The sequence below is a fragment of the Panthera tigris genome, chromosome E1, assembly GCF_018350195.1.
Source record: "Panthera tigris isolate Pti1 chromosome E1, P.tigris_Pti1_mat1.1, whole genome shotgun sequence".
Taxonomy (NCBI): domain Eukaryota; kingdom Metazoa; phylum Chordata; class Mammalia; order Carnivora; family Felidae; genus Panthera; species Panthera tigris.
In genome coordinates this window covers 26548856-26563538 of record NC_056673.1, presented here as the reverse complement: position 1 = coordinate 26563538, position 14683 = coordinate 26548856, and the positions used below count along the sequence as shown (strand labels likewise).

Here is a 14683-nt window from a genome sequence, read left to right as displayed (position 1 = left end):
CAGGTCACACAGCCAAGCCTAACAATGGGATAAAGATGGGAGGTTGTGGAGAATGTATAATTGAGCAGATAATTAGTATTAGAGTTTGCAACAGTGTTTAATGGAGTCTTATGGGAATGTTATGTATATGAAAATTGCCTTGAGTTTTTTAAATAAAAAGAATACCAGTATTGAATTTCAATAAATGCATTTCTGCCAGAGTAGTTGTGACAAAACCAGAAACAAAGCATAAACATATTAGGTTTTCATAAAAAGAGATATATAAAGAAGAAAGCAGAAGATGGCCCATAATTCCTTTTTTTAATGTTTATTTTTGAGAGAGTGAGAACAAGTGGGGGAGGTACAGAGAAAGGAGATAGAAAATCCAAAGCAGGCTCTGTGCTGTCAGTGCAGAGCCTGACATGGGGCTTGAACTCATGAACCATGAGATCACGACCTGAACCAAAGTTGGAAGCTTAACTGAACAAGCCTCCCATGTGCCCCTGGTCCATTATTGAGTGCCCAGATTACCTGTTGTTAAACTTAAAAATTCTTTAAAAGTAATACACAATATAATTTGTCAGATTTGCAAGTAAAGATTTAAAAGTAATACTCATGGTTAGAAAATCCAAAAATGAAAAGAGAAAGCTGCTTTCTTCTAAGTTTCTTCTAGGTTACTGAAGGTAACCATTGAAGGTATTAAGAGCTTCTCCTGGTTTATTCCAGAAAAACTTTATGCCAAAAGGAGCATATGTTTATAAAAATATATTAAATATATTTTAATTTTATTTAAACATTATATAATCATATGTACTTTTCCATTACAGTACTTTTGAGTGAAACTAATCCCACTACAATCACAGTGGTAATTGATTTTCTTGCCTATTATTTTTGCCTTTCAGCTGGTGTCCGAATGATCTACCCAGCATGCTTTGTTCTAGTCCCTCAGTCAGACATTCCCACTCCTAGCTCTGTGGGATCCTCTCATTGTTCAGCTTCTTGCTTGGGTGTCCACCAAGTGCCTGCTTCCACAAGAGATCCTGCTATGTCTTCAGTTACTCTTACACCACCTACATCTCCTGAGGAAGTCCAAACAGGTATTGTACTGATCTGTTTGATTAGCACTAGTTACATATCTGTTATTTTGAATACATCAACATTTAAAAAATTGTTTTGAAGTAATTTGAGACTTACTGAAGAGTTTGCATGTACAATACAAAGAACTCCCTCATTCAGATTCCCAAACTGTAAACATTTGTTCCATCACCCTTTTTGTATGTATACATTCATTATCATTGGTCTTTTTCTGAACCATTTGAGAATGAGCTACAGACATGATGCCCCATTACGCCTAAGTACTCTGTATTTCCCAAATGTAGGAACACTGTCCTATATAACTACCATTTAATCCTCAAAGTCAGGAAGTCAACACTGATATAACACTACCATCAAGTTTACATCCTCTGTTCAGATTTTTAGCTTTCTGTGTTTTAAATAAAGGAACATGCTTTTTGGCTTCAAAATATAAGTAGACCTACCAGATAACAGTGGAGTATGTTGTAACACAAATTAACAAGTAAAAAACAAAAAAAAAACCCACAAATAATGTTACTTTAAATCTACTTTTATTCTCCTATAGCCTATTCTTTTTGGTTTGTTTTCAGTTGATCCTCAGTCAGCCCAGAAGTGGGTCAAATTTTCTTCAGTATCTGATGGCTTCAACTCTGATAGTACTAGCCACCATGGTGGGAAAATACCCAGAAAATTAGCAAATCATGTGGTGGATAGAGTTTGGCAAGAGTGCAATATGAACAGAGCACAGAACAAGTATGTGTTTTCATTTTCAAGTTTAAAAATTGCATGTTGGTAATTACTTTATAAATAGAAGATGTTTAAAGTATAAACAGTCGTTTGTACGGCTTTAATTTAAAAACTTTAAAAATTCAATTTTAATGCTTAATTCACGGTTATGGGAAACTTCATGAATTCTAAAGAATTTTATAATTTCAAATCTTAGGAGGAAATATTCAGCTTCATCAGGTGGTCTATCTGAAGAAGAGATACCTGATAAAATAGCATCCTGGGATTTTGTAGAAGCAACACAAAGAACAAATTGCAGCTGTTTGAGGTAGTACCCCCAACCCCCCAGTTGATCGATGCCTATATATTTGTGTGTTGTAGCTTCTTATGCTACTGAATACATCTCAGTTTTAGCTAGCTTACCTAAACATAGTGTGTTAGGATTGTTTTCAAAAGAAAATTTGAGGGGAAAAAAATTTAATAATTTGGAACTGATTATGCAAGTACATACAAATGTATGCCATAGTCCTTACCAGAGCTGAACTGTGAAGGGTTGGTTTTACAGCTAAATAAAAGAGAATTTTATACTGGATTGTGGTATATATAGTATCTATAAGGTAAAAGCACAGAAGTCTCTTGAAAAGAGTTCATAGATGGCACTGGGCTGGAGAAATTTCTCCCATGGGTTCTCATAAAAAAGATGATATATGATACACTAGATGAAAGTTTCTGCGATCCTTTTTATAGTAAATATGGTTTTGGGTTTTGTGCAGAAATTTCTTATCCTTTTGGGCAAATTATATGTGAAAGAAATGCTGAAATAAGATCAGAAAAAACGATTCTGCAAGGGATTGAAGCTGTACTATAAAAGTACAAGCTTTCTAATAGACTGTATTGGTTAAAGATTGGTAGAAGAATGGATGAACTTGGAATTCTTTTGGCAATTGTATTTATATATTGGAAACTTTGATGAGATTTGGTTATCAGAGGCTTTCAGATTATATTGCCTAAAGTTTATTAATTTATTCTAATATGAAAGATGCGTTTGCAGTCTTGTAAAAAATAATGATAATAATAATGACATTGGCATCCCTTACCAGAACTTGTGAGCTAATAGTTGGCCACTCTTTTGTCACAGATGTGAGCCAAAGGAATGGAATACTTGTATGTTAGGGCCAAGGTTTTTCTTATATTAGCTCTGTGTGATTACTGTGACAGACTCTGAAGTGCTTTGGTATGTTTTTATGTAGATTAAATGTATTTACATAGATTCTTTGGGTTAGAGACTGTGTAATGTCTGACAACTTTGTTAAAAACTTGTTTCTGTTGCTGATAGGTTGGAATAAAAATATGGACAGATTAGCTCTTGTTTAACAGTTTAAAATGGTTAAATACCACAGCCACTTGGGTGGTTTTAAGACCCAAACCTAGTCTTAAAATGTAGAGCTCCATCACATATTTGTCTGATACCAGAGATCAGCAAACTGTGATCCATTGGTCACATTAGGTTCACTGCCTGTTTTCATATGGCCTGTGAGCTGAAAGTGACTTTTACATTTTAAATAGATGGAAAAAAAAAAAAAAGAGTATTTTGTGCATGTGAAACTTCTATGAAATTCAGATTTTAATGTCCATAAAGATTTATTGGAACAGAGCCACACCTGTTCATTTACATGTCAGCTATGGCTGCTTTCACAGAATTGAGTAGTTGCAACATAGACTATATGGCCTCTGGAGCCTAAAATATTTGCCATCTGGTCCTTTATAGGAAAAGTTTGCCAATTTCTGGTCTAAGACCAGTAAAGTGCTTAAATGAAGTTAGGCTTTTCTTTCCATATATTGGCATTTTTATCAAGCAGCAATTCTTTTTTAGTTGCTAACCTAGACTTTTGTTTTATTCTTTTTGAAAGATGTGGGTTTTAGGTATATTTGTCTAAAATGGTTTTAGAATGGGATGCCTGCCTGGGTGGCTCAGTCAGTTAACCGTCTAACTCTTGATTTTGGCTCAGGTCTTAATCTCAGGGTCGTGGGATTGAGCCCTGTGTCAGGCTCTGCGCTGACAGTGTGGAGTGTGCTTGGGATTCTCTCTCTCTCTCTCTCTCTCTCTCTCTCTCTCTCTCTCTCTCTCTCTCTCTCTCTCTCTCTTTCAGCCCCTCCTCCACTCGCACATGCATACTCTCAAAATAAATACACATTTTTTAAAAAATGATTTTAGAAGAAGACACTCAAAATGCATATTGATTGGTAGTATAAATTTAATTCTTGGTCTCTGAGCTGAACTTTTATTTCTTAAAAACTTTGTCTCATATTTCCAGAAATTCTTCCCAGGCATAGAGGGAATTGATATAATGAAATTTTATATAATCCATACATATGACTTGTTTTGGTAAATTTGCCCCTCTAGGAAGTAACAGTGTTTCTAATCTTTTACCCCCACCCCTCACCCCCTATTGTATTCCGTACTTCTAATTCCCCTCCACTTCCCTCAAATCAGGTTCTCTTATTTAATTCTTCAATAAGACTTAAAGTAGATTTTGAGCCACCATATGTATTATCTGCTGCCACAGAATATAGGAAGTAGGGCACACATTGATAACTGACTGTGCTAGTCAGCCAGTTTGCTGTCAGATCTATCCCTGCCTTTTCCCTACTCTGTTCTGTATTGCAGGGTATTACATTTCCTAGGCTCCTTTGCTTTTTACATGGTGTTTTTTTTTCCCCCCAGCTTTATTGAGCTATAAATGACAAATAACATTGTATAAGTTTAAAGTGATGATTTGACTAGGCCCAGTTGTTTTCTGGATTTGGCTAAGGTAGGCACTAACAAAAGATTGGTTCATGAAATGAGGAAAGAAGCTGGCAGATTTCCCCACCCTTCTTTTGAGTCAATTCCAGCAGCAGTTCTGCGACCCATTAATAGCCTCTTCTTCCGTGGTCCACTGAGCAGATCCCACTAATGTTGTAACAGCATCCCAGGCTTCTTTGATCTGGTGATAGATACTATCTTCATCTTACTGTCCTTCTAGTCCTAGAAGTCATAGAAACCCTCTAAACCCTCTAAATAGAGCAGAAGTTACCCATGACCACTCTTAATCTCTCTACTACCTCTTCCTAGAATTGACTACTTGCCAATAAGGTATTATCTTTCCGTGTTTTTTCTGTAGTTTTATATGTGTATGTGTTTTTCCTCTCAACACACAAATATAATACTGATGTATTTGACAGCTTATTTTTTTCACTTAATGTGCCTTCAGTCTTTCCATTTTAGTTACTTGTGGATCTGCCATATTATTTTTAAAAATTTCTTGGGGCCCCTGGGTGGCTCAGTCGGTTGAGCATCCGACTTCGGCTCAGGTCATGATCTCACAGCTTGTGAATTGGAGCCCCACGTCGGGCTCTGTGCTGACAGCTCAGAGCCTGGAGCCTGCTTTGGATTCTGTGTCGCCCTCTCTCTCTCTGCCCCTAACCCACTTGCATTCTGTCTCTGTCTTTCTCAAAAATAAACATTAAAAAAAAAAAAAATTTTTCTTGGTATTTTACTGAATGGAAGGTACCCCATGGTGTCTTTAATCATTTGGATTTGATGGACAAATAGGTTGTTTCAAAAAGTTTGTTTGTGTTTACTTTTATAAAAATAATACTTCTTTATCAATTATTAGATTTTTTAAAACACTTATTCTATGATAGGAGATGTCCTAGGCTCAGATACACTAGTCAGTAAGGCTCCTGCTATTACGAAGCCTATACATTAATGGGATAGATAATTACTTAAAAAAAAAAAAAAATTTAATTTTTTAAAAAAATTTAGGAGTGATGCAGGGCTACGAAGGAAAAAAATGAGGTGGGTGGTGTGATACAGAGCTGGGGGGTGGGGGGGAGCTGTTTAAACCCTTCTGTGAATTCAGGAAGATTCTACCATTTTACTCCCACTTTTTACATATAGGAGTGCTGTTTTTTCTTGTGCTTTCACTGATCTGAGAAACTGTCCTCAAAATTATATTTTGCTCTTATAGTAAGCAAAAAGCACAAGATTGCTTCAGTTGGCATTTTTCAGTTATTAATGAGATTAAATATTACACATTTATTGAAATTAAGCTTTAGTCTGGTAGAATGTTCTTGAGAAAATAAGCATTTAGCAAGCTGTATAAATAGAAAGTAATACAATAAATTCCAAATAAATTTCCTGAAAAACTAGGAGTTAATCAATAGGAAAACAATCTAAAGGGATCATTCTTTAGATCATCTTGAATTTTGCTTTAAAAACACAACTTTTTTTTTTAGGACAATTCCCCAAATTGGTTGAGTTCTATTATGAAATTCAGTTGCTCTCTAAAACAGACTAGCTTTAAGGAAAGGGTCTATATAGAAGAAAGGGGCTGTGACTTAATGTTACCAAAATTTTAGAGAGTCACTACTATTAGTATATATCCCAAATTAATAGTTTCTTGTCCCAGATTAATAGTTTCTTACCCTTATAGAAAGGTAAATGAATTTATGGCTGTGTGCTTTTCGTATCTCTTATATACTTGGAATATAGTTCACCTCAGATTATTGGAGATACTATCTCTCCTTAATGCCTTGTGTAACTGGACTGATTCTTAAACTTTGGTCTCATCACTCATCTGTGCTCTCAAAAATTATTGAGGACACAAAGTGCTTTTATTTATGTGGATTATATCTAATATCTATTTTAGCAATATCAAAAAAAATTTTTTAATGTTTTTATTTTTGAAAAAGTGCAAGTGGGGGAGGGACAGAGAGAGAGAGGGAGACACAGAATCTGAAGCAGGCTCCAGGCTCTGATTTGTCAGCACAGAGCCTGATGCAAGGATTGAATCCACGAACTCTGAGATCATGACCTGAGCTGAAGTCAGATGCTTAACCGACAGAGCCACTGAGGCGCCCCTGTTTTAGGGAAAAAGAAAAATTAAGAAAAATGTTTTTTTAATGTTTTGTTTATTTTTGAGACACAGACACAGAGCATGAGCAGGGGAGGGGCAGAGAGGGAGGGAGACACAGAATCCGAAGCAGGCTCTCGGCTCTGAGCTGTCAGCACAGAGCCCGATGTGGGGGCTTGAACTCACAAACTGTGATATCATGACCTGAACTGAAGTTGGACGCTTAACCAACTGAGCCACCCAGGTTCCCCACACCCCCCGCCATTTTAAAGCTCTATTAAATTTATTTATTTATTTTATTATTTAAAAAAAATTTTTTTTAATGTTTATTTATTATTGAGAGACAGAGCATGAGCATGGGAGGGGCAGAGACAGGAGGAGACACAGAATCTGAAGGAGGCTCCAGGCTCTGAGCTGTCAGCACAGAGCCCAACGTGGGGCTCAAACTCACAAACCCAGCGAGATCATGACCTGAGCCAAAGTCAGACATGCAACTGACTGAGCCACCCAGGTGCTCCAAGCTCTATTAAATTTATTGAAAAAATAACAGTAAGACCAGTACATATTAACATAAATAAAATACTTTTATAGAAATCAACTGTATTTTCCAAAACAAAAATTAGAAGAGTGGCACTGTTGTACAGTTTTGCAAATCTCTTCAATGTTGAACTTAATAGAAGATAATCTGGATTCTCCTCTGCCTCTGTAGTCAGTCTTTTGTGTATATTGTCTTAGTTGAAGTACGTGAAGAAAATCCAGCCTCATGTAGCTATGCAGTTGGAAAGGGGAAGGGTATTTTAGTAGCTTTTTCAGGTAATTGTGGATACTCTTCGATACTACACCAAAATTTGACAAATGGTAGTTTCTTAAAGGTTAGTTCTCACGTGTAATCTGAAGCCATATTAATTAAATCCTTGTACTGCATAATAACTAATGGATCTTTTACTTATACATGATTTTGCAACATCATTTATCATTTGGAAAATACCAATTCATGGCATTATGCAGATCCTGAGTGTTGGCACATTTGTTTTACAGTGTAAAAAAAAAAAAAAAAAAAAATCACATTCATTAGTATCACCAGTGATCTCACCAGAAATATCTTTTCAGTATGGGAAGCTGTGAAGCTTACTATAGCAGATACAGTTTTCCAAATTCAAAGTCTTGTTTAAAAGCTCACATTTTATTATTCTTCCTTAAAATGACAAACTCATTTTGTTCATTTTGAGACCTAAATAACCAAGTCTGCCAAATAACCAAATCTAGTTAACTAAGGTTTATCAGTCAATAGTTATTTAAAAAAAAAAAAAAATTTTTTTTTTTTTTTTTTTTTTTACATTTATTCATTTTTGAGAGACAGAGAGAGGGCACAAGTGGGGGAGGGCCAGAGAGAGAGGGAGACACAGAATCTGAAGCAGGCCCCAGGCTCCGAGCTATCAGCACAGAGCACAGTGTGGGGCTCGAACTCACAAACTGTGAGATCATGACCCGAGCTGAAGTCGGATGCACAACCAACTGAGCCACCCAGGCACCACATTTTTTTTTTTAAGTTTATTTCTTTTGTGAGAGAGAGAGCCAGCGCATGAGCAGGGGAGGGGCAGAGAGAGAGAGAGGGAGACAGAGAATCCCAAGCTGGCTCCCCATTGTCAGCGCAGATCGCAGAGCAGGGCTCAAACTAACGAACTGGGAGATCACAACCTGAGTCAAAATCAAGATTCAGACACTTAACCGACTGAGCCACCCAGGCCCCCCTAAATGAAAGTAGTGTTCCTTGAAAAAAATGGCTAGTTGAGCTTACAACTCACTTATATAAAGCCTTTTCCATAAATCAGCCATTATTTTATAATATGTAGCAGAGGGGCACCTGAGTGGCTTTGTTGATTGAGCATCCAACTTTGGCTAAGGTTGTGATCTCACGGTTTGTGAGTTTGAACCCCGCATAGGGCTCTCTTGCTGTCAGTACAGAGCTGCTTTGGATCCTCTGTCCCTCCCCAGCTCATGATCGATCTCTCTCTCTCTCTCTCTCTCAAAAACAAAACTAAAAATAAACATGATATGTAGCAGAAATGCTTTATGTGTATTTTCTGTTTCTTTTGAGTTTTTTTTTTTAAGTAAACTACATACCCAATGTGAAACTTGAACTCATGACCCTGAGATCAAGAGTTGCATGCTCTACCGACCCAGCCAGCCAGGCACCCCTCCTGTTTCTTTAGGTAGAATATGAAAAGCTGTGTATGCAGGGGTGCCTGGGTGGCTCAGTGAGTTGAGTGTCTGACTTCAGCCCAGGTCATGATCTCGCGGTTAATGAGTTCAAGCCTCGCGTCGGGCTCTGTGCTGACAGCTCAGAGCCTGGAGCCTGCTTCAGATTCTGTGACTCACTCTCTCTCTGCCCCTCCCCTGCTCACGCTCTGTCTCCCTGTCAAAAATAAACATTAAAAAAAAATAGCTGTGTATGCAGAGATTGAAACTTAATAAAAAATCATTTTTACTGTCTTTTGAAGGACATTCTTTAAAAAAATTTTTTTTTAATGTTTTTATTTTTTATTTTTGAGAGAGACAGTGTGAACGGGGAGGGGCAGAGATAGAGGAGGGATACACAGACTCCGAAGCAGGCTCCAGACTCTGAGCTGTCAGCACAGGCCCGATGTGGGGCTCAAACCCACGAACTGCGAGATCGTGACCTGAGCTGAAGTCAGAACGCTTAACCAACTGAGCCACCCAGACGCCCCTCTTGAAGGACATTCTTAAGTGAAATTGGCCTTAAAAACATGAGTGTATAGTGGTAAAGAATACACAGTACTACTACTAATAGTACCACTGCCTTGAATCATGATCTGTTGCCAAAAATTTTACTGTCTGTTGCTTTTGTAACATTGTTAAATATCAACATAATGAAAAAGGCAAATAATGTCTTATGCTATTATGATGGTTTGAACCCCATACAACCCTGAAAGAGTTCATGGACCATACTTTGAAGACTTTCATAGTAGACACTAAAATATTTGAATAATTAATAAATGAATAATAACTGTCACAATATACCTATCTATTCCTACCTCTTATTCTGCTTCCCCCACACCCTATTTTGCTTTCCTTCCCCTTTCCTGCTTTTATTGTTGACTGTCTTCTTTTTTTCTTACAGCTGACTGAGAAATTATTTTAATTCTTTTGTTAATTAATCAAACATTTATCTCATTTGCTTTCCATGAAGTTTAAAGCTAATCTTTGTATCCCTATATTCATTATGGAACAGAGAAGGACTTTGGGATAGTTCAATCTTGTTCCAATTATTTCCATTTTATTATTTTTTGCATTTTAGTTCTATCTTATTCTGTGAAAAATTTCAGATGTGCAGAAAAGTAAGAAAGTTGGACAGTGCTCTCCTGTCTATCAGCCATCCATATTTACTTGCTACATTTGTTTCATCTAGACCTCTTCTTTTACTGAAAAACTTGAAAAAATCTTAACATTTTATTGAATTTGATTGATCTAAAATTACTATTTTGGGGTGCCTGGGTGGTTCAGTAGGTTGAGCAGTTGAGCATCTGACTCTTGGTGGTTTCACCTCAGGTCATGATCTCAACGTTCTGAGATCTAGCTCCGCTTTTAAGATGTTTTAAGATTCTCTCTCTCTGCCCCTCCCCTACTTTCTCCCTCTCTTTTCTCTCTCTCACTCTCGAAATATATATATATATATATAAATTATATTTTTAGTTTTTAATGTTTGTTTTTGAGAGAGAACGAGAAAGAGAGAGCACGAGCAGGGGAGGGGCAGAGACAGAGGGAGACACAGAATCTGAAGCAGGTTCCAGGCTCCGAGCTGTCAGCACAGAACCGGATGCGGGGCTCGAACTCACAAACTGTGAGATCATGCCTGAGCCGAAGTCAGATGCCCAACCGACTGAGCCACCCAGGCACCCCCAAAAATACATACACACACACACACACACACACACACACACACACACACACATGCATGCATACATACACATATATATGCATGTATATATATATAATTTTTCTCTTTTTTCGACTGGAGCTATTTGACAATGGCCGGAATGCCGTTCCTTATAAATCGATGTGGTCTTTGTCATTGAAAGTACTCAAAGAGAGGATGATCAGTGAAGGGATTATTCCTACATTGGAATAACCTACTGCTTGTTTTTTAATGCTATTTGTAAAATTTTTTATGCTATTTAAAAAATTCAAATAATGCACATGAACTAAAAGCTGTGAGTTCCTTGCGCCTATATACTTACGATCTGCCTGTCTGCTTTGTTTTCATACAAGTGGAATCCTGCTATGTATGCTGTTCTGCAACTTGCTTTTTTCTTTTTTAATTTTCTATTTTTTAATTTACATCCAAGTTAGTTAGCCCAGTGCTTCATCCCCTATGTATAATACCCAGTGCTCATCCCACCAAGTGTCTTCCTTAATGCTCCTTATCCATCCCCCAACCCACAACTCCTCCACCAACCCTCAGTTCTCTGTATTTAAGAGTCTCTTATGTTTTGTCCCCCTCTTTGTTTTTATATTATTTTTGCTTCCCTTCCCTTCTGTTCATCTGTTTTGTATCTTAAATTCCACATATGAGTAAAGTCCTATGATATTTCTTTCTCTGACTGAATAATTTCACTTAGCATAATTCCCTCTAGTTCCATCCACATAATTGCAAATGGCAAGATCTCATTCTTTTTGGTTGCCAAGTAATACTCCATTGTATGTATGTGTGTGTGTGTGTGTGTGTGCGCGCGCGTGTGTGTGTGTGTGTGTGTGTGTGTGTGTGTGTATCTCACATCTTTATCCATTCATCCATCAATTGACATTTGGGCTCTTTCCATACTTTGGCTATTGTCGATAGCGCTGCTATAAACATTGGGGTGTATGTCCCCCTTCAAGACAACACATCTGTATCCCTTGGATAAATACCTAATAGTGCAATTGCTGGATCATAGGGTAGTTCTATTTTTAGTTTGAGGAACCTCCATACTGTTTTCCAGAGTGGCTATACCAGTTTGCATTCCCACCAGCAGTGCTGAAGAGATCCTTTTTCTCTGCATCCTCTCCAACATCTGTTGTTGCCTGATTGTTAATTTTAGCCATTCTGACTGTTGTGAGTTGGTTTCTCATTGTGGTTTTAATTTGTTCCCTGATGATGAGTGATGTTGCACATCTTTACATGTGTCAGCCATCTGGATGTCTTTTTTGGAGAAGTGTCTATTCATGTCTTTTGCCCATTTCTTCACTGGATTATTTGTTTTTTGGGTGTTGAGTTTGATAAGTTCTTTATAGATATTGGAACTTTTTTTGATAAATAGTAATCATGGGTATTTTTCTATGTTAGCACATTTAGATCCATTCTTTTTTTTTTTTTAAGTTTTATTTTATTTTATTTACTTTGAGAGAGAGAGAGAATCCCAAGCAGGCTCTGCGCTCGAACCCACAAACCATGAGATTAGTACCTGAGCCAAAGTCGGTTGCTCAACTGACTGAGCCCCCCCCCCCGGCGCCCCCCCCTTTTTTTTTCTTAATTTTTTAAACGTTTATTTATATTTGAGAGAGTGCGTGAGCAGGGGAGGGGCAGAGAGAGGGAGACACAGAATCTGAAGCAGGCTCCAGACTCTGAGCTGTCAACACAGAGCCCTGTGCCCGACGTGGGGCTTGAACTCCCAAGCCATGAGATCATGACTTGAGCCAAAGTCGGATGCTCAACCTACTGAGCCACCCAGGTGCCCGCCCTTGCTGAAGATTTTTAAAGCAAATCTTAAATATCATTTCACTCCTACTTCAGTATGCAACTCTAATATTTTAATTCTGTTATTATTTAATAATATTCTGCTAATATTTTCTTATATAACTATAATTCCATTATCACCCCTAATAAAAAGAATAGTATTTTCTTGGCATCATCTGATATCCTCTACAGATTTGTCTCAGAAATGTCTTTTTAAAAAAAATAATGTCTGTGTAGTTGGTTGTTTGACAAAGACCCAGACAAGAAGTATACCTTTGGTTGTTAAGTCTTCTATGTCTCTCTTGTAATCCCCTCTCCAATTTTTAGGACATTGGCTTGGCTGGAAAAACTAGGTCAGGCGTCCCGTGGAATGTCTCACATTCTGTATTTCTCAACTTGTCATATTGTAACTTGTTCTTTTAGTGTCATTTAATTTCTTTATCCCTTGCATTTCTGTAAATGGAAGTTACCTCTAGAGCTGTACTGTCTAGTCCTAGCCATGTTAGTAACCACTAATGGATTTTAAATTAAAGCATTTGAATTTAAATACAGTTAAAAATTCAGTTTCTCATTGCACTGGCCGTATTTCAGGTCTTCAGGAGCCGCATGCAGAACATTTCTGTCATTACAGAAAGTGTTGTTGGACAGTGCTGATCTAGAGGCTTAATGAATTCAGGTTCAATATTTTTGATGAGAATACTTCACAGGTGGTGCTGTGTTGCTTGGTATCTGTCACATCAGAAGACACATGTCTGGTTGTACCACTTTTAATAATTTGTTGAGATTGAGAAGGTAATGGTCAGCCTGACCCCTTATTGTAAAGCTTGCCATGTTTAGTATGAATAAAGACAGTTTTTCTTCTTCTTTTGAAATCTCCAATCTTTCTTTTTCTTGACTTACTGCATTGGTTTAAACTTTTGATAAAATTGTTGAATAGAAATGTTGAGTTAATATTCTTGCTTTGTTCCCAGTTTTAGGGATTAAGTTATTCAGTCTTTGATCATCAAGTATGATATTAGTATAGTTTTTCATAGATGTCCTTTATCAGATTAAGATTAGTCTTGCTTTTTGAGTCTTTTTTTATAAATTTTTTTTTATGTTTGTTTTTGAGACAGAGACAGAGCATGAACAGGGGAGGGGCAGAGAGAGAGGGAGACACAGAATCTGAAAGAGGCTCCAAGCTCCGAGCTGTCAGCACAGAGCCTGACACGGGGCTTGAACTCACAAACTGTGAGATCATGACCTGAGCTGAGATCAAGAGTTAGATGCTTAACCGACTGAGCTACCCAGGGTGCCTCTCTATTTTTTAAGTTTATACTACTCCATAATACTATGAAGGTATAATACTTTGTTTTTGAGAGATAGAAACAGAGTGCAAGTGGGGTAAGGGCAGAGAGAGACGGAGACACAGAATCCAAAGGAGGCTCCAGGCTCTGAGCTGTCAGCGTGGAGTGGTGCTCAAACCCACAAACGCAAGATCATGACCTGAGCCGAAGTCGGACACTCAACCGACTGAGCTGCCCCAGCGCCCCTTGAGTCTTTTTATGATGAATTATGTATTGAATTTTGCCATGTTTTTCTGTGTTAAGATAGTTACATGGTTTTCTCTTTTATTCTGTTAATGTGATGAATACTACTGGTTTTTATTGAATGTTATACCTTACATTCCTGGGACATGTTTTAAATTCATCTTCCCTCCACATTTTTCTTCTAGTTTCTTAGTTAAAAAAAAATATTATATACATCACTATCAGTTTAGCTTGGAAATCTCATAGGGCACAGTATTTTTACTATGCTGAAAGAAATCTTAAACTCTGAACAAAATTACTAGATTTTTAGGCATGTAGTTTTAAGTTTTTCAGTTTAGAAATTGCTTCACATTATGAGGGAATAAATTTCTTCAGGCATTTTCTTTTCCTTTTCTAGTTAGTGGATTCGTTCTGTCATGGTATGCCTTGGGAGAAGGATGGCAGATATGGTGTGGGGCCCATCAGTCAGTTGCAGTGCTATCCAGAATGATTAACTTCGTTTCTGTAGAATAAGTTTCCTAGCTGGTTGCTGTAGGATTGTAGATTATGACTGAGTTTAGCCAAGCCATTGATTTGCAGGTACATTGGTAAATGAATAAATTTCAGACCTTTTTAAACACGACTTTATCTTAACTAAAATTTTGTCTCTTGATTCAGATACTAAAATATTTAGGTTACATTAGTAAACTATCTTTGGTTGTCCGATCACATAGCTATTAAATGAGCAGAAGAGAATTGGCTCT

The 14683-nt window shown here is 37.3% G+C and overlaps 1 protein-coding gene across 3 annotated transcripts in view; it reads left to right on the top strand.

Annotated features, from left to right (window-relative positions):
* Positions 1-14683, top strand: part of MED13 (mediator complex subunit 13) — a 105352-nt gene that overhangs the window by 33937 nt on the left and 56732 nt on the right. For all 3 annotated transcript variants that reach the window (XR_006211279.1, XM_042966877.1, XM_042966878.1), the window contains exons 6-8: positions 882-1076; positions 1644-1806; positions 1997-2107. Coding sequence is in view for 2 of the 3 variants with exons in the window: in XM_042966877.1 (XP_042822811.1) it covers positions 882-1076; positions 1644-1806; positions 1997-2107 (469 nt within the window). In the remaining variant the exon portion in view is untranslated. The remainder of the gene's footprint in view (positions 1-881; positions 1077-1643; positions 1807-1996; positions 2108-14683) is intronic.